At 36.9% G+C, this 21,277-nt stretch overlaps 1 protein-coding gene across 1 annotated transcript in view; it reads left to right on the top strand.

Moving 5' to 3' along the window:
• The window catches only part of LOC134496707 (vomeronasal type-2 receptor 26-like), a 46,234-nt gene that overhangs the window by 7,188 nt on the left and 17,769 nt on the right, over positions 1-21,277 (top strand). The window contains exons 3-6 of the mRNA XM_063302416.1: positions 8,945-9,071; positions 16,193-16,292; positions 17,421-17,709; positions 18,838-19,671. Coding sequence (XP_063158486.1) covers positions 8,945-9,071; positions 16,193-16,292; positions 17,421-17,709; positions 18,838-19,671 — 1,350 coding nt within the window. The remainder of the gene's footprint in view (positions 1-8,944; positions 9,072-16,192; positions 16,293-17,420; positions 17,710-18,837; positions 19,672-21,277) is intronic.

Here is a 21,277-nt window from a genome sequence, read left to right on the forward strand (position 1 = left end):
GTTGTTTTTTTACTACACATCCTAAGTGTACCACCAGGGTTAAGCTTCCACGTGCACAATCTTTTCTCTGAAATTTCACCAACTCCATTTTGGGAAATTCCAACTCAATACTCAGTATCTTTTGAGTTTTCTCTGACTCTTAGATTTCAACACTCACAACCTTGAAAGAGCAATTAAATCAAACAGTGCAGACTTGGTGCCTTGCAACTTCTACCTTTTTCCAGTATTGAAGGAATCCCTTCATGGGCATCTGTTTGGCTCAAATGAAGAGATGGAAGGGAATGTTGTAACCTGGCTAAAGAAGAGACAAAGTGTGTAGTTCTTTTTTTGTGACAGCTTTAAGAACCACATCCATTGTTAGCAGAAATATGTAAGGAATGGCAGTGATCATGTGGAGAAGTAAACACAGGGGAAAACAAAAACAAAAACTAATTTTGTACATCTGTCCCAACAGGGATTTCTCCCAGCCACAATATTTTACAATTGTCCAGGTAGTGATCTGGAACATTGTCAGGATAGGTCCGTTTTCAGGTGCTAACAGCTCATCTTGTGGGGATTTGGGACCAGGTCTCCTCAGTTATTTTCCCTAGTTTATGGAATGGAATATCAGAAGTCTTAAAAGAACCAAAGAGCTGCCCTTTTCCCTCTTCTTAATAGTACTTAATTATTCTAGATAATTTTTAATATTGATTATAATTAATGTTAATTTAATCTGTTTGCTTTGTTTGAATGTTTTATTAATTAGTTTTTTTTTAAATAGTAAGAAAAAATAATTAAAGAAAAAGAAACAATACAATACAAAAAGATAAATAGATTATCAAAAAAAGAAAGAAAAGAAAGAAAGACGTAGATGACAAGGTTATAAAATAACTTTAAAATTTTAGCTTTTGTTGCACAGCCACATTTATATGATCCACTACTTTCTTCCAAAACTTAGGGAGTACAGGACATGGTATAACATGTGTTTTAAAGAGGCATTGTCCTTGTTACATCTCCAAAATCATGCTGTCTTGGATAGTCTTTTTCTATACAAACATAATGGAGTCCAATAAATTCTAAATATTATTTCTTGTTGTAATTTAAGGTCAGTTTACACCCTTGCTATAGAAGTAAAGACACTCTCCCACTGGCTAGGCAATATGGGAGTTCTACTTCTTTATTCTACTCATCACTTTAAAACGTAGGAAATTGAAATTTAAAGGCTGCAGTTTCCTCTTCCCCTTATAATTACCAAAAAGACCATAATATGCCTTATCAGAACAAAAGACAACTCTCCTTCTCTTTTTCTCTCAAAAAGCCTGCTCAGGTCTGGCTCATGATAAAGTTTAAAATAATGAAATATAATAAGTTTTTTTTTTTTATGGCTGACAAAATGAATTGATCTAGGCCCTTTTTAAAGCATGCTTTAGAAATCTTTTTGTTTTATTGCATTTTAATGGCTTTGTATGACCCTTCGAGTCTATCAAAGTTGGGTGGCTATAAGAAATCGAATCTATCTATCTATCTATCTATCTATCTATCTATCTATCTATCTATCTATTTACTAAATGTTCTCCGACATCTCTCAGTATTCATTTTGTATACCAAGAATAATGAATACAGAATGAACCATACAGTTTTTCTTAGATGTGTGGGGAAAAAACACAAATGAACTTTTTGAAACAAATTATTCTGAAAAAATGAATTTCAAATAAATTGAATGAAAATATATTTTTCTAATCTTTTGGCTCAAGCAATTACTAATGGATTATTTATTGTGTAGCTAAGATGAGATATGGCACTCGTCAATGATGTCATCAACCCTGTTATCCTTCTGCAATGACCGCAAGGCTCAGGCTCTGCAGTAGTTTCATCCCCTTCTGCATCAGTTGTTCCAGTCTTCAGCTGTGGGAGAGGCAAGATCATCCTAGAGGCTGCTCCCCTGAGGGGTGCCCGTGGTTTGGTCTCTCCACCCATTACTTAACACCTAGATAAAGCCTCTGAGTGAGGTCATTCAGTGCTTTTGTTTCATCTGTCATCAATAACCTGAGAACCAAACTGCCAGGTGATCAGAAGCCTTGGTTTCTGGCTGTGGCTCCTCAAAGCCAGACCTCCCTGTCATAACTCTGTCCTTATCCATGATTTAATCTTGCGTGAAAGGGCAGAGCACCAACCCTTTGGACTTGTTCCTGCTATGACTACACTAAATCTTCTAGCTGTTAAATGCCATTTATGAAGATTTCCCTACATTCAGCTGCTACTTAAAACAGGTTTTTTTTTTTCCCATGCAGCTGTCCCAAAATTACTCTCTATGTCAATATTTACATAAGTTCTAATTAAATTTTCAAATCATCAAAAGAGTCTGTAAGTAAAAACTCTTGTAAATTTTAGGGATTCTGACCCTATTTTTAGTATAGTTTCCCAGGTTTTATGTCTGATCGCTGCCCTAAACCTGAGGTATTTTGTGCTAATTTTTTTTATGATTGATAAATTCTATAAATCTTTTTGCAATTATTTTTTCTTTATTATAACCCATCATTTCCAACTTAGGAAGAAGGGATGTCAAACTCCCTGACAACCTGTAAGATTTCTCAGCAACTTTCATTAATTTGGTAAGGGAGTTGTTAGGGCTTGAAATAACTAGAGCTACATCATAAGCAGAATTTTTTTTCAACCATATACCTTTAATTGCAGGACGTTCCATAATTCCCTGTTCTAAGTGTCTATAGTAAAGGTAAAGGTTTCCCTTGACGTAAAGTCCAGTCGAGTCTGACTCTAGGGGGCGGTGCTCATCTCCGTTTCTAAGCCTTGGAGCCGGCGTTGTCCATAGGACACTTCCGGGTCATGTGGCCAGCATGACTCACAGAACGCCGTTACCTTCCCTCCGAAGCGGTACCAATTAATCTACTCACATTTGCATGTTTTCGAACTGCTTGGTGTGCAGGAGCTGGGATTTTCTCTATTATTTCATCTGAAAGGATATTTCTATATCATAATACAAATTATAATTTGTTTGTACAAAGTTGCTTCTAAACTTCTTACGCTTTCAGGAAGAAATATGTTAGGTTAAATTTATCAACGGCTTTTTGCAATCTCTAACAGAATAATTTTGAAGCCTTAAAATGTTTTTTACAATTATTACAATTGATTTTATTACGGTCACTGACCAGTACAAGATACAATTGTATAAAAATATGCACATTAGCAATAAAATATGAGCCATCTAAATTAAAATAATTTTAAATTTGAGTTTACAAGTTCCAATTAAATGTTAAAATACATTTGGATCACAATGTAAGTGAGCCCCTTAATCAAGTTTAAAAACAATCTTATTTACATTATTATGGCTAATATTCTATCAGGTATAAGTGTCTATAAAAATATATGTAAAATATTAAAAGGAGTGATAAAAAGAGTAAAACATCATATATAAAATGTGATATATAGACCATAAAAGTTATTACAGGAGATACATAACTACATTTTTCCAATCATAATCTGACATATCTTCATAGGATCTGTGCAGAATCTGGCTACTTGCACCGTGACAGTTGGATATTCATCTATAAGTAACATTTGCATACAAACTATATCTTTCCATCTATGGCATTTACTAGTCAAGGGTAATATTAGTTTGCTCCTGAGCTCTTTATAAAAAGGACAACGGAGAAGCACGTGGTCTGTAGTTTCTATCTCTCTGTTGTTACAAGGGCACCGCCTTGCAGCTATTGGGATTTTTTTGTATCTGCTTTCCAAGACTGCAGAAGGGAGTACATGGCTTTGAGCTATGGGAGAAAGCTTTCCACTGGCTAGGAATTTCAAGTTGAGAAAGGTAGTTAGCGGTATTGACAATATATTTATTATGCTCTGAAGATAGGAAATGAGGGGCCTTCTGTAAGTCCATTTGTCTCTCTATATCCTTTATCCTTTGCTTCTGGGTCAATTTTGCCTGTTTGTAATCCATCCTAAGAATTAAATCTGTTGAAAATCCTAGCTTTGTGAGGCTAAATTCAATATCCTTTAACCAAGAGGATTGGAAATAATATTGAAAAATGAGTGGTGCTAAACCTTGGGGATAGTGCTTGAGTTTTAGCCAAAGGTCCAGGGAGGCTAGACGCACTCTTGCCTCGACTTTTATCATGCCAACTTCCAATCAAAGTTGAGTGTTTGACACACATTTGGGCATTTGGAGCACCGCCCTAATAAATTTTGACTGCACTCTTTCCAGAGGTGTAATGCTTGAAGTTGGAGCACCAACACAGGACCCGTAAAGGAGCTCGGCTAATGACTTCACCTGCAAGAGCTTAAGAGCTGCTGGAATATAGTGCCCACCTTTGCTTCGGAAAAACTTTAGAATGGCATTGGCTGATTTTTGTCCAGAATCAGCTGCATAATCAAAGTGAGGTTTCCTAGATCCAGTGGCATGCACAACTACCCCTAGGTATTTGAAGCTTGTCACTTCCTCTATTCTGTGCCCATTTATATGCCAGGAGCAAAGTTTCGGCCTTTTAGCGAAGGTCATTATCTTTGTTTTCTGACAATTTATTTCTAACTGATTATTAATACAATATTGGGCCAAGGATGTCAAAGCTCTCTTGAGACCTATAAGAGTCCTAGAGAGTATGACCGCATCATCTGCATACAGCGGCAGGGCAATAGTTCGATCCCCTAATTTAGGAGAATGAAAGTCTAGGTGACTTAGGCATCTTACCATATCATTAATGTAAAAGTTAAAAAGTAGGGGAGCAAAAATGCAGCCCTGTTTCACCCCCTTTTGTACTTTAATTGGCTTGGACAGTGACCCAGATCTATTGCACCTGACCTTCAAGGTCGTATCTGAGTGTAGGGCATGTTTTAGGTAGAGAAGCCTGTTATCTATTGAGGTGGCTTCCAACTTCTCCCACAGCTTAGGTCTAGATATAAAATCAAAAGCTGCCTTTAAGTCTATATAAGCAGCATACAACAATGTTATCTTGTTGGTACAATATTTTTCAATCAAATGTTGAAGAATCAGACATTGTTCAATAGTTCCTCTGCCCTCTCTAAAGCCAGCCTGTTCGTCCTCTATAAGATTTTTCTGGTCCAGCCAGTCTTTGAGTTTTCTTTGCAAATGTCTAGCATATAGCTTGCTAATTATATTCAGTAGACTAATAGGTTGGTAATTGGCAGGATCATTTGTCTTCCCTTTTTTAAAAATTGGGACTATAATAGCCAGGCCCCAATCCTCTGGGATTCTCACCGAATTATCAATATAGGTAAAAAGTGATGCTAAAATTGGGGACCACCATTCAACATTATTCTTTAATACTTCCGCTGAAATAAAATCCATTCCCGGAGCCTTCCCTTTTCTAAGTTGTCCAATAGAAATTTGATTTCAGCCACCGAGACTGGGGGCCACTTGGTTAGACCTTCGTTCATTTGTGTCAACATCGCATTGTTAGGATCCTCATACATTTTCTGGAAATGGTATTCCCACACCTCTGGTGAAATGTGAGAGTCTAGAATAGTAGATCATCTGAGAGTCTGATTGGATAATAGTTGCTAAAAAAGAGAGGTCTTCTTCAGTTTGGCAGCTTCAATAAGTTGCCACATGGTTTTCATGTCCTGCTTCTTCTTATCAGCCACCAGTCTCTTATACTGTTTTTTGCTAGCAAGGAGGTGTTCAAGAGACTTTGTATTTGTGTTGTTATTAGACTCTGTCTCAGATTTATATAGGTGATAAGCTGCAGTGAGCGCTTTCTTAGCTTCAACACATTCTTTGTTAAACCATGTCTTAGAGAAAGTCATAACCCTTTTGATGTCAGGGTTAGTAACACAAGTTAATATTGGTTGTAATTTTTGTATTAATTTTTTATAAAAAATCAATGGGTCTTGTGAGGTATTGGGAGACATAAACAATGATTTAATTGTTTGTAAATCATCCTCTGCCAATGTCTTCCTCACCCTTTGATCAAGATGTAAGGTCCATCTGGCACGACAACTTACTTGTCCTGCTGGTAAAATGACAGGGGTAAAATATGTCTCCAGCCGCATCTGACTAGTGGGTATCTTCAAATATGTCACTCAAAGGACTGGAATTTACTCTGTTTATAACCTTATAGAGGATTTTTTTAAAATTATGTAGTGTTGGTATATGTCAGCAGAGAAATTGTCTAGAATCTATAAAGGCATTTCAAATTTATGCTGGAAATATGAAAAACAAGAAGGGACATTTTACTGTGTTTGGTGGAAATGTAAAAGGAAGAGATAGAAATTTTTGGATTGAAAAACATACACTAATGCAGAGTATTTTAAGGTATAAGGAAGAATTGAGACCAGAAGTTTTTCTTTTGGGATTGGTGGACAAAAATTTGGAAAAAAGTCATGGAACTTTGTTTTTGTACATGATAACTGCAGCAAGAATATTGTATGCACAAAGATGGAAAGATTCAGCACTAGCCACTATGGAGGAATTGTTGGTGAAGGTGATGGAAGTTGCTGAGATGATTAAATTGACTTCTTTGATCAGAGAAAAGTTTATTGCTTATAATAATAAACTTTTGTTTATTATTATTATAATAATAAACTTTTGTTTATTATTATAAAAACAATCTGTTTATTGTTTAATATTGCCCTCTTCCCTGTGGCAACCCTTCAAGTATTGGAAGACAGCTATCCCATCTCCCTCTGTCTTGGATAGGGCTCAAGGCTGAAGTCTGTCAAGATCCTTCTGAATCTTGAGTCTATCTTCTGAAGTGTTAGCAATTCCTCCCAGCTTTGTGTCATCTGCAAATTTGATGAGTGTCCCTTCAATCCCTTCATCTAGGGCCTTTATGAAGATGTTGAGGAGCGCTGGGCCCAAGACAGAACCTTGAGGTACCCCCTGTATGCTTCCTTCCACATATATGTATTTCATTTAAGGACCACACACTGAGGGCAGTTGGTCAGCCACTGTGAATCCATCTGGTAGTGGTACTTTCTATCCCCCATTATTCTATCTTACCAAGTAGTAGGCTGTGGTCTACTTGATAGACAGCTCTACAATTATTGAGCAGGAATCATTAGGAATTGACTGTCCACTGCTTTTTGGAATTGGGGGGTGATTATATGCCTTATCAGCAGAAAAGAATGATCTCTTTCTCTTTTCTCTCAAAAAGCATGCCTCAATTCTGGTTTCTGATGAAGTTTTGTATAATAAAATATAACAGTATTTTTCAACCAGGATAGTAATAAAAAATAAAATAAATAAATAATTGGTTGTCTGGCATCTATCAGTATTCATTTTGTATTTTAATAATAATGATTCCACCATACTGTTTCTCTTAGATGTGTAGGGAAAAACACAAGCTAACTTTCTGAAACAAATTATTTTAAGACAATGTATTTCAAAAAAATTGAATGAAAATATATTTTTCTCATCCTTTGGCCCAAGCCATTACTAATGAATTATTTCTTCTGTAGCTGAGATATGGCACTCATCAAGGATTCCATCAACCATATTATCCTTCTGCAATGCCTGCAAGGCTTAGGCAATGCAGTAGTTTCATCTCCTTCTGTACTGTTTGTTCCAGTCTTTGGCTGTGGGAAAGGCAAGATCATCCTAGAGGCTATATTGACATAAAGCCTCTGGGCGAGATTGATCTGATGAATTAGAGAAAAAGATCTCTATAAGTCAGTGCTTTCTGGTTTTTCCTGCTTTGGGTAACAATGTTATTTAAATTTCTTTTCATGATTTTGATACCTCTCCACCACTTAAGATATTAAAAAGTAAAAAAGAATATTGAGCTAATAATCATCAAATGTTTTGCATATTCTCTGAAATTTAACAACACCTGGAGATTTACCAGATTTCCTGTTCCTTAAGTTCATCAGATATAATTAAGGCATTACAAAAATCAATTTAGTATTAATATTATTTAAAATTTAGTTAGTTAAAATGATCAATGGGGTTAAATATAATTTATTTAATGTTTGAAGGAGATATTTCCCTCTCTATTGTCTAAAATCTTAAAACATAAAATGATTTCTTTGCTATCGATTAGTACTACAGACTAATTTGTCATTAAAAGATTTTTAAAAATAGAATCTAATTATCCATTATTTCCTTTTTTTTCCAGTTTATTGGCTAATGCCTTAGTATTCCTAAAGGAAAACCTAAGTTGTGAAGATAGTTTTAAATTGTTACAATTATCTATAAATTTTATTAATACCAGGTGACTATTGTTACTCTCCACATCTGATATTTCATTCAACATGTGTGATCACTTTGAATATGCTTTTTAGTTCAAGAATTATCACCTTCTGAAAGACCTGTCCTAACAGCCAGGAAACACACTGAGACAAGGAACTGGTCTCTAATATTTATTGCTAGTACTTAACAGGAATCCTAACAAACTGAAGAAGCGTGGGAAAAACCCAGACATATAACCCCCAAGGGTTAAGGCGGTCCCGATCTGTGTCTCTTTGAATGGCTGAACAGTTCCTCAGTGCTACGCATGCGCTTGACAGTCTGGATGGGAGCCCCCTGCTCACCATCCTTACTCATGACAGACCTCTTTCAAATGCTCTCATTGTATTCTGCATTAGATTCTGTCTTATTTATATAAGTCTGAAAAAGTTTATTCCTTCTTAATTTAATTTTAAATTTCTGTATTACCCAAGAGTAAGAGTGCATACTTTTCAGTGCTTGAAAAAAGACTTAAGCATCGATGAGTCCCACTGAAATAATTTCATTACTGGGTTATGACCTGAGCCTAATGTAGCTCTGTTTAGAGGAAACAAGTTTAACTTTATAATTGGAAGAACTGGAAAAAGAATTCAGTCTTGAGTAGTTTTGAGGATGAGGTTGATAAAAAATAAACCCAGATCCTTACAATTAGCATTCTTTTTTTGCCCAATATCGATCAACCATGATTTTCCATTTTTTATTTTTTTTTTAAATACATGGTTGAATGTAAACATTTTCCTTCTTTCTTTTATTTTGCAGACCGTGCCTGCTTCAGTGTGTACTGAGAGCTGCCTCCCTGGTTATTTCAGGAGACAGCAGGATGGGAAGCCGTTTTGCTGCTGTGATTGCCTTCCATGTCCCAAAGAGAAAATGTCAAGCCAGAAAGGTAAGAGGTATCATGAATGAAGTTGACTTATGGTTCTGCAGGTGTCCCCAGGCAGATCCATCAAGATAGAACTACGGGAGCTGAATTATATTCTTTGTCTGTTACCAGATCTTGCCCTTTCCACAAAAGATTCCTCAACCTTTTAATTGGAAGATTTCAGGCAGTGTTAAGGGTTTAAACCTGGTGGGCACTATAAAAACCAGTAACCTAGGTGACTCAGCACATATCATTCTTGGATCATTTACTTTTTTTCCGATCTTCTTAAAAATATTGTATATTTCTTCTCATTAACAAAATCTTGATGTGGTTTTTTTTTAGACAAAACTAGAAACAAAGCAAAACCCACCAAGCAATTAACAGAGTTGATTAAAAAAATAGTAAAGCATTCCATTTCTATTTTACCTGGAATATGTTTTAAGAAAATATTAATCTAACTTTCACAAAGTCTGTTCAGCTTGATGCAGAAAACTATCCTCTTTTCCTTCAGCAGAAGTGATATTTATGGATGTGAGCATTATTTTATCATGGAGAAAGATAAAAATTGAAGAATATTACAAATAAATTATCTGATAGAAGGACAGTGCTATTATATTTATTTATATTTATATTATTTTCAATAATGCTCTCTAGAAGGCCCTGTTGAACTTTGATGTAGCAATAAAACTAAAGAAATACACAGACACCAAATCTGATGCACCAGTTAATAGATAAGCATGAGAGACGGTTTAGTTTAGTGGTTAAGGCACCAGGCTAGAAACAAAGAGTCTGTGATGAGTATGAAGTCATGAGTAACATTCTGTCCATTAGCAAAGAATTCCCATGTTCTCCTGTGTCCACTATGTGCCAAATGCAAGACTGAGAAGTCAGATGGAGAATGTCAGGGTATCTCGTTTCCAGGAAAAACAAAAACAAAAACAAAGAAACCTGTGCAATGATGCTAATAATGGTATGACTATAGAACAAATGTATATACATTTATATATTTAAATTCTAGGTCTGGATGACTGCTCCAAATTTCCAGAAGATCAATATCCAAATAAGGACCAAGATTCATGTATTCCCAAGAAAATATCTTTTTTGACCTATGAAGAACCAATGGGAATAGGATTAGTCATTCTGGCAATTCTCCTTTCTTTCTGCACACTTGTGGTGCTGGCAACATTTCTGAAGTATCACCATACCCCCATTGTCAAGGCCAATAACTGAAATCTCACCTATTTTCTACTAATTTCTCTCCTCCTCTGCTTCCTTTGCTCACTGCAGTTCCTGGCTGCACCTGGCAATACAATATGTCTCCTCTGACAAATTAGCTTTGGCATCATCTTCTCTGTGGCTGTGTCTTCTGTGCTGGCAAAAACCATCACTGTGATTCTGACTTTTATGGCCACCAAGCCAGGATCCAGGATGAGGAAGTGGGTGGGAAGAGGACTGGCCACCTCCATTGTTCTTTCTTCTTCCTTCATTCAGGCAGGCATCTGCACAGTCTGGTTGTTCACATTCCCACCTTTCCCTGACATTGACACCCTTTCAGAAATTGAGGAAATCATCCTGCTGTCATGTTCACTGTTTCAATGTGCCTGGTACATTGTAACACTTCACATGTCATTTACTGATTGCGTGTTTGATTTACAGGGAAAGGAGGTTTCCATTGCACGGACTGTTATCTCTAGGCTGAGAGAATGGAATGTGTTTGGGTTTTCTCAAATGTTCAAGGTTGCTTTCCCAGGATGGGTGAAGATGGTTACTGGCACCTGGGAGGGGGTGGTTGGAACGGCTGGGTGGGGGGAGGTATTACGTTTTGAGCTGAGGGTTCTTAATTTGTATTTGGCGTGCTTTTGCTCATTCTCAGCTTTCTCTGTATTTGCATACTAACCCTTCAATAAACCAGATTTCATAAAGTTCACTTGTGAGTCTGGCTCTGTTAGGGCTGGGCTACATGGGCTTTCTGGCAGCTGCCAGTTTCACAGTAGCGTTTTTCTCCAGGAAGCTCCCCAGCAGTTTCAATGAGGCCAAATGTCTCACATTCAGCATGCTTATCTTCTGCAGTGTGTGGCTCTCCTTTGTTCCTTCTTACCTGAGCACCAAAGGGAAATACATGGTGGCTGTGGAGGTTTTCTCCATTTTTGCCTCTAGTGCTGCATTGCAGGGCTGCATATATTTCCCCAAATGTTACATAATTATACTTAGGCCAGACCTAAACAACAAGGAGCAACTAATAAAGAGAAACAGTTAATAATAGACAACACAATCTCCTCTTTTACTTATTACTCTCTTTTAGACCCCTTCTTTTATAGTTAATTTAATCACTATCTTTGTTGAGGCAGATGACTGTTTTACAATATAGGAGCAAATTTGCCCTCAGTCAATTAAAATGGAAAGTATGAAAAATGAAGAGGGTATGTCTCTGTCTTGATTTGGAAGAAAGATTGATTTGATCCAACGTGCTTAAAGAATCATGATTTCTTTGTGGGGGAAAGGGTTGTCATGGATCACTTTTTGGAATTCTCCTTTTTAGGCCTCAGATAACTAACAGGGAACAATTAAGAAAGAGAAAATATTAATAGTGCAAACACAAACACTCCTATTTCCATTATTAGTCGCATGTAGCATTCCTTCTTTTAAATTTCTATTATTTTCATCCTTTACATTTGTACCTTCTGGGTTATTTTGTGATGTATGTGTTGGGCAGAAAATTCTAGGAAGTATTTTAGCTTCAAATAAGTGTAGGAAGTCTTCACTATTCAGTTTGTTTTGTAGAGGGAGATTTTTCAGTTTAGGTTTCCCCCATAGAAACTCTTCAAAAAGTCCTTAATCATTCCCCCTTCCCCCTGTATCACAGAGCAGGTCAACTCATTTTTACTATATAGCTTTGAAATGAAACCAAGAAACAAAAATGTTTCCTTGCATGATATGGTCAACACACTGTAACTGATCATTCAACAGACAATGTATAGCTGAAGTTTTTCTAATGAATGGAGCAGGCTAAATCAAATTGAAATGTGAGGAATGTGCTGGACCTATGGTTGGCATTTGACAGACTGAACAGCTGTTTCCATGGGCTCAGAATTGTAAGCATCAGCTTACAATGGTGCAGTTTTTTCAGGCTCAGGTAGGTTTTCCTGAAGCCCAGGACTGTTTTCTGGAAAAAGATGAACGCCTGGAATAAACCCATCTGTCCTCCGTACAGCTGTTTGCAGCCAGAAGATTGCACACAGTTTTCCCATTTCATTGGTAAGGGCAGCCAGGAGGCAGGGACATCACCATTTTCCAAGCCATGCTGTAGCCTTAAGCCCTAAGACTGGCCATACCATTTCTAAATCACCCATTATACATACATACATGCATACATACATACAGTATGTGTACCCTAAGAGAGGCGTTCTACAGCAAGTAATAGTGTTATTGGTTTGTAAGGATATGGATTAAGATTATTAGGCTATTAGAAAATATGTTTATTTGTATGGTTTTTAGAATTTGATTTCAGCTCATTGTTTTGAATTGCTTTTCTTGTTTGGTTTTATTAAGATTCAGATTACTAAAACTGTTGCATTATTTAGTATAAAGGCAGACATTATACTAACTAATACAACAGTTGTAATAATATACTAAAAGTATAGTAATGTACCTTTTTGTCTGATTTATATATACTAGACACAAATGTATAGAATAGTGGTAAAGGTAAAGGTAAAGGTTTCCCTAGACGTAAAGTCCAGTCGTGTCCGACTCTAGGGGGCGGTGCTCATCTCCATTTCTAAGCCTTAGAGCCGGCGTTGTCATAGACACTTCCGGGTCATGTGGCCAGCATGACGACTCGGAACGCCATTACCTTCCCGCCGAAGCGGTACCTATTGATCTACTCACATTTGCATGTTTTCAAACTGCTAGGTGAGCAGGAGCTGGGACGAGCAATGGGAGCTCACCCCGCCGCGCGGTTTCGAACCGCCGACCTTCCGATCAGCAGCTCAGCGGTTTAACCCACAGCGCCACCGCGTCCCATAGAATAGTGGTAGGAAGGGAATAATTAAATAGATGTTTTCTTTGTGGAGGGGGAAATTGTTTAGGAGGTTTATATCAATTTTTCTCTTCTTTTTTTCTCTCTTAATAGAACTGGAGGAAGTAACTGTACTCCATGATTTTATAATGTACTAATGTGGAATGATTTCTAGAAATAATGTGTCTTTGTTTTAATGTAGAGTAAGAGATTGATTATGGAAAATTTTGGTATATCCTTGCTGTTAAATGTCAGAAGTCACATCCTTCTGTAAGTTTGAAAAAAAAAAGAAAATCTCTAGTGTTTTCCAGACCTTTTTATTTATTTATTTTTTCTATTTTATGTAGGTTTTTTTTTTTTTTTTGGTAGCATTTCTCCTTGCTTGAATCTTAATAAAATTCTTATATGAAAAAAATATATGAAAAAAAAAAGAAACTTAATTAATGTGCTTTAGGATGGAAACTAGCTTTTCAGGGCAATTTATGGCAAGTTAATCCATCCATTCCCAAGACAACCCATTCCAGATGCCCTAGAAGAATGAATCCTCCTTCCTGCATCTGGTACCCCTACCTTACTGCCTTCCACTTCCCACTGACCTGATTATTTTTTTCACTAAGACAGTTACTTTCTATGAAGTTGATAGCAGAGGGGGCAAAAAGCAACCTGAGAGATCTACTGCTAATTAGTATGCATGTATCACCTTTCCCTTCCCCTTTTCAAAAAATTATATAATGTTATTATATTCCTTTTGTTGGCAGGGGAAACCCCCACCATCCTTTCGGGAATTTCCCATTCAGTGCACAGTGTATCAACTGAATCAATAAATACTGCAGTCAGCCTTGATTATTTTTGCTCTGTGTCCTGTGTTGATTCCACAACAGTTCCAGGGAAGACTTCACAGCCTGACCACAGTTTCACCACAACGTACACTCAGAACATTCCAATGGAAGGGAATATATGCATATCAGGGTTGAACTGTGCAGGCCTTGGTGCTCCCTGAGCTTGGCTGTCTTTGTGCAGACATTTCATTAGCCAACTAGGCAACAGCATCAGTGCAAGTGAGTGTGGGCTCTGTTAAACCTGGAAGCTTGACATTCAGACAAATCAGCTATCAGTAGATACCTAGAGATAAACCACATTTACAGACCATTCCAAAGAGAGAGTACAAAAGCTAAGGGGGAAACAAAAAGAGCAGAACTCATCCTCTCCAGCAGCCAATGCCCAGAAATGCAGGGATTCACACCAGAGAAAAAAGATCAGGCAGAAAACAATACACTAATCAAGGAACTACCAAGGAGAAAACCACACCACAACCAACACTGGCAGGCTAAGCTATTTTATATATACAGGAAGCAAACTCCACACTTGCTCACACTGATGATGTTACCTAGTTGGTAAAGAAAGGTCTGCAAACAAACAACCATGCTCAGAGACCACAACAGCTCCACAACTGAGAACATTCTATACTAGTTTGAGTTGATTAAGAGTGACAAACAACATTAATCTTTGTGGAAAACAAAACAAATTTGTTCTGTTTTTTAGAGAATTACCCAGGCAGCCCTCCAAAGGCTTTCAGCTGAAAAACAAAATGTAGTTATCATCTTTAAAGCCATAAGTAGCTTTAAACATGTGGTATCACCTTAATACCCTAAATTGTGGTATGTGAGTGATTATTCTGTTATTTTCTAGCTAACATTAGACTGTCAGGATAGGTCCCTTTTCAGGTCCTACCAGCTCATCTTGCAGTGATTTGAGACTTGTTCTTCTCAGGCATTTCCCTCAATTTATAGAATGGGATATCAAAAGGCTCCATTCCTTAGAGGCCTTCAAGAGAGCCACAGAGCCCTTCTTTTCACTCTTTTTGATAATACTTAACCATTCTATATCATTTTAATATCAGTTATAATTAATGTTAATTTCATTTGTTCACTTTCTTTGAATGTGTTTAAGTGTTGGAAATTTAAGTGTAAGCTGTCCTGAGTCACTGAGAAGCATTCGGCTCACAATCTGAAAAATAAATGTCAAGTTCATCCTAAGGGTCACCACTAGGTCTTATTAAGAACTGGTTATTTATTAGATCATAGGTTCATGGAGACAAGGATTAAAGAAACAAGAAGACCTCTTCAATTTAAAATAAGAGAAGTTGGAAATCAAGGATTATGGAGATCTCAATTTACACTTCCTGCTTTAAGATCCTGTTTGCATGAACATTGACAATATTGTGCATTCACACTCCTGGTAATGGGCAAGCATCTCATTAAGTCAAAGAGAACTTTTCCTGGGACCTCAGTGCAGCTGCCAAGGCAACTGCAAGGGTAAAATGCACCTTGCTCCAAAGAAGTGCAAAGACGTACTATGTTTATGCCCTCACACTTTCTGAAACTTTCTTTTGTCTAAAAATTAGAATGCACCATGGAGATGTATTTCACTGGGTCCAGTGGAGAATTTAGAATTATTTCATGGGGTCACTGGTATAAAATATCAATTCTGCCAGAGTGCTAAAATCCCTGTTGAAACAACAGATTTGGTTGCTTTGTCTGTTATTCAGTACAGAATGGCACTTTTTAAAAGAATCTTTGCCATCTTTGCCACATCTGACTTTCCCTCATCTCAAAAAGTTTTCCTGCATTATATGATTCTTCATTGACTCATTCCACCATTACTATTTAATTAAAAGGATGGAAACTTAAAGGTTGCAATTTCATTTTTCCCTTACAATTATCAAAATGACTATTATTAACTTTGCTGTTCCTCAAATCCTTGATTGACAAATTATTACACTTGGAAGAATGAGGACTAAGCGCTGATGGACAGTTAAATATTTTAGAATTTAGAGGCAGGTAAGATCATTATCAGAAAGATCTCTCAGAACCATTTGTATTCTGAGACTCAGAACAGAATGGAAGTTATGTGAGGAACAGATTGAGATTCAGTTCAAGCTAGTCCTCTTTTGGGAATTCTTAAGCATAATATGGAAATGAGAGAAACTTTGTCAAACTGGGACTAATATTTGTTATGATGATATTGATTCTTCTCCTACTGCTATTGCCACCTATGGCTTGCAAGACTGAACCAATAAAATGCAGCATCCGAGATCCTATCCCGATTGTTCACAAATATTTCCAACCAGGTGACCTAAGCATTGGTGGTGTTACTTCTTTCGTCTTCAGAAACAGAGATATAGAAAGCTTTGAGGACGTTCCCCATCATTCTCTTTTTGGTGAATCCCTGTAAGTCATTATCAATCTAGATAAAATTCTTTAGTACACCTATTTAATCTGTCATAATTAACTACAATAGTTAATTATAACACATAAAATAGATCATATAACCTTTACAGGTGAAAATAATCTTTCACACCTAATGATTATATGAAATGTTATTTCTCATGTTATAAATTATTTTCTTAACAGTAGGAGTAATAATGTTCCATCAGCAATACAGCATATTTTACCTCAGTAGATGAGACATGCAGTTTTCTTCCAGGAATAATACTCTTATGAACTGAAAGGGCTTCATTTTTGTGGGGAGGGAGAAGACAGGAGAACCATGGGCTCTGTAAGTTATTATTTGGTAAAATGCTCATTCTGCCTCTTACTCCTCTTAATTATTTTTCTCCAAATTTCTCCTTCGCAACAGGTTCCTACAAGGAAGCTTATCAAGGCCATAAATATGACAGCAGTACCACCAATTTTTACAGCTGTTGTTAGGGAAGAAAAACTCTTTGAATTTTGGTTAAATGCTTGTTTCTAATATTCAGAGAGTTTTGAATTGTTTATTACCTAATAGAAAATTTATGCATTACTATAGAATCATTTGTGGTGCTCTAAAAGTCACTATTGCTTGTGCTTGAACAAGATATCTGCAGTCTTTTACAGATATCTTGTAAAAGTCAGACAGAATTCTTAACATATCCCAGTTTTGCCATTTTTTGCAGTCATTTAAGTTAAAATTAAACCATCTCTAATGTAAGAAAAAGTAATTAATCCAATATTAATTCCCAGCTGTAGAATGCTAATGTCCGTGTTACATATCTGGGAACTATTATGGTCAGCTGCACGTAATTAGAATTGCTAAAAATTGCAAAGAGATAGAAAAAAAAAAAAACACCCTGTGATTAGTCCCCTCAAAAATAATTATACAACACTAATACTGAGTAATAATAGAAAAATCAATTAACATGAAAAAGTGACTATTACCTTCTAAATCATTATTATTTTGATGGAGGTTAATCTATGCATCAACTGAGATGAAAGAGTGCTTGTTGGCTTCTGAGACATTTTCTTCATGGAATTTATTTTCACTGTCCTTTTCAGGGGTAGAATTTCATGTGATGCAGCATCTCTTTCCCTTTGCAGAGTCCTGACTAAGTGTTATCAGCATAACTTGGCCATGATATTTGCTGTGAAGAAGATCAATGAAGACCTCCAGCTCTTACCTAATATCAGCTTGGGCTTCAGAATCCTTGATAGCTATGCTGGGGCACAGACATATCATGCCACAACGGAACTTTTATCCAGTGAGAACCAATTTGTTCCCAATTACAAGTGTGGCATTCTGAACAAACTCATATCGGTTGTTGGGACTATTGATCCTGAAATTGCTTTTGAGATGGTAGATATTTTAGACACTTACAAAGTACCACAGGTAAGATGGATTGGCTTTGTCTTTTGAGATGTAGGGGATTGCAAGACCTTAAGGTATAATGATCTTTGATGTACATTTGTCTATGGAGCCTATTTAAGAAAATGTATTGACTACATCATAAAATAAAATGATGGACCTTAATAAAGAATGTGCATGTCAATTATGGAGAAGGTTGTTGTCAGATATTAACAAGGAAAGAATCCATACGGGAAAGATTTTCAAACAATAAATCTTGGTGAACAATATATTATAATAAAAGGAAAAGATATCTGTGAATTTAGAAATGTATATAATCATTACAGCAGATGCAATGTGAGCAAGGTCAAAAGCTTCATTTCCATTTACAGTGCAGCAGAAAAATCCTTCCTTCCCTAATAAGTCCTCCTGGATGTTTTCTCCCATTCCCCCAATATCTTATCTTAAATTGAGAAGAAGCGTTACTAGAAGAGGAATCAATAGGTTTCTCCTTGGAGATGCAGTGCTACAGCTGGCAAATTCAACTTGCTAAACTAAGAAACACATAAGCAATAGCAGTTCATAAATGTCTGAAAGAGTATAAAGCAAAACTTAAATTTTAAAGTTGTTTTAGGAAGGCAGTTGGAAAACTTATTGAAAATGTACAGTAGAGTAATTAAGAGAGGGTTGTTTCCTAATACATCGTTCAGAATATGAATATAAACTTCTCATGAAACATTCTAGTTTCTTCTTATTTGAGAATGTATTATGTATTTATTATTTCATTGATACTGTGCTTTGCTTCATTTTTCCAAGTAGTATACTGCCCAGAGTCATTTGAACCTGGGGCAAGGTAAAAGTTCTCTAAATATGTAAGCAACTAATTACATATATAAGTAATAAGCCAAAACAGAGGCTCAGATGTCAGGGTCTTTATGGAAGCAAATTCTGCCAACAGGTACGTAATCATAGAATTGTAGATCTGGAAGGGAACACAAAGATCACCTAGTCCAACCATAGTCTCATAAGTATCTTGTGCACAGAAATTATGTGAAGGCATATGCTGAGGTATTTCAGAACTCTTAATTTAGAGAGGATACACATTTTTGTTTGTCAATCATGCTTTTTGCTCTCTAGGTTTTCTATATTCCTATTTAATATTTATTTCCATAGTTCCCAACTGGCTCTTCTCCAAATGAAAGTCCTTTCTACTACCACATGGCTCCAGGTGAAGAACTTCATTACAAGGGAATTATTCGACTACTTTTGCACTTCAGGTGGACTTGGGTTGGGGTGCTTGTGAAAGGAGGTGGTGGAAGAAAATTTGAGCACCTAATCTTTTCAGTGTTTTCTCTCCATGGCATCTGCACTGCCTTCTTGGAACAATTCAGAGCAGTTTATATCACCAATGTTTTTGAGGGGTTGAAATCGCTTGTTGAAACCTTTTATCTTTTTATTAACAGCAAAGCCAATGCTATCATAATCAATGATAAGTATCTTTTAAACTTAAGATGGTTGTTACATCTACCTGAAATGGAATTGGTTCTTCTAAAGCCAAAAGGTAAGGTGTGGATTGTTGCTTCACAAAACGGTCTCGCATCATTCTTTTACCAGAGGAGCTTGGATATCCAAGTTCTCCATGGTGCTCTCAGCATTGTAGTTTACTCAAATGAAGTTTCAGGATTCCAGCATTTTCTCCAGACACGGAACCATTTCTCCACAAAAGAGGATGGTTTCCTCAAAGATGTGTGGGAGCAAGCATTTGGCTGTGTCTTTCCAAATCCATCTGGGAATGATGAAACGGAGGCCATCTGTACAGGGAAGGAGAAACTGGAGAGCCTTCCTGGGGCCTTTTTTGAAATGAGGATGACCAGTGATAGTTACAGTGTATACAATGCAGTGTATGCTGCGGCACATGCTTTACATGCCATGATGTTGAGCCAACAACGAAACAGGAGAATGTTTACTGGCAGAAAACTCAATCTCCATGATCTCCAGCCATGGCAGGTAATTTATGAATAATCAAATATGTTGGAAATGGGATTTGATTTGCCCTGATTCTCCAGCACCTCACAGCCTTCTGGTTACAAAAAGCAGTGAGCTGTAGAAGGAAAGTAAGAAAAGTCTTCTATATTTCTTCCATATCTTTCTCTCCTTTTGTGGAATTGGTAATTTCACTGTACTCTCTTCGTGCTTTGAACCATCCAGCTACCTCAGTCTTTAGCTCCCTTCCTGATAGGCTGTAGCTAGTTGAGATATATGATTTGCCTATTTTACCCCCCTGCCTACAGATACACATATACATGGTAACTATTTCCTCTAACAAGCTTTATTACTCTTTGCTCACATTAAGCTCGCTCTTGAGAAACATGGATTGTTTGAAGTAGACTGTGCAGAGAATAAGGGCAGAAAAGGACAAGGTGTGCAGTCACCAGAACTGTTTAAGCAGGTTGCACAGACAGATTCTAGCTAAGATCTAGAAGCTGTTCTCAGATAAGGCAATTTAGCAAAACGACTCAGAAAGCAACTATGTGCAGCCCAACCAAATGTCTCTTGCTCTCTAAAGGCAAAAGTGGGAGATATTCATTGAGGGAAGGGAAGGGAAGGGAAGAGGAGAATTACAGATATGGCATTTGGCAATCTATCTTTTATTCTCTCAATCTGAAGACCAGAGCAACCACTTGCTCAGACCACATCTGCAGCATTTTCCAGAACCTATGTTCTCCTAGGTGTTCTCAATCCAATTTACACTGCTCTCAATCAATTTTTACCTCCTCTACTTCCCCTCCTAAACACCCCACACATCCCTGAATAATTTAATAACCTGATTGTAAGGATCCTTCTGATTTCAGAAGATATTTATCCATTACACAAAACTTTATCTTCCAATTCCCATCATGGCATTGTATAGGTGAACACAAAGGTTTCCCTTGACATTAAGTCTGGTCGTGTCTGACTCTAGGGGGCAGTGCTCATCCCCATTTCAAAGCCGAAGAGCCAGCATTTGTCCGTAGACACTTCCGTGGTCATGTGACTGGCATGACTAAATGGAATGCCGTTACCTGCCTGCTGAAGCGGTACCTATTAATCTACTCACGTTTGCATGTTTTCGAACTGCTAGGTTGGCAGGACCTGGGACTAACATCAGGAGAGCACCCCATCACATGGATTCGAACAGCTGACTTCTGATCAGCAAGCTCAGCAGTTCAGTGGTTTAACCCGCAGCGCGACCACATCCTGCTCATTGCATCGTATAGAAGCAATAAAAAATGGACACTTTCATTTTTATGGATTTCATTATATACTGAATCTAAAAGCATGAATGACTGATTTTTTTAGCATTAGAAAAAGATAATGCTGATATTTTGAAAAATTAAGTCCAACCCTTGCCTATTCTTCTCCATAGCTGATTAATTTTAAAAGTTGCGTTAGATATTAAAGTGATCGGATGTTTCCTGATTGGTTTCTCTCTAACAACAGCAGGGGTGAAGGTTCTAAAAGTTCTTGCAAAGTCAGGCAAGCTTGATTAGATTTATTTGTACATTAATTGTATATTTTGTATTGTATATTTAATTCATATTCAAATATGAGCCCTGCCCATTAGATGTGGCAG

Source organism: Candoia aspera, chromosome 4 (genome assembly GCF_035149785.1).
Source record: "Candoia aspera isolate rCanAsp1 chromosome 4, rCanAsp1.hap2, whole genome shotgun sequence".
In the NCBI taxonomy this organism is placed as follows: Eukaryota; Metazoa; Chordata; class Lepidosauria; order Squamata; family Boidae; genus Candoia; species Candoia aspera.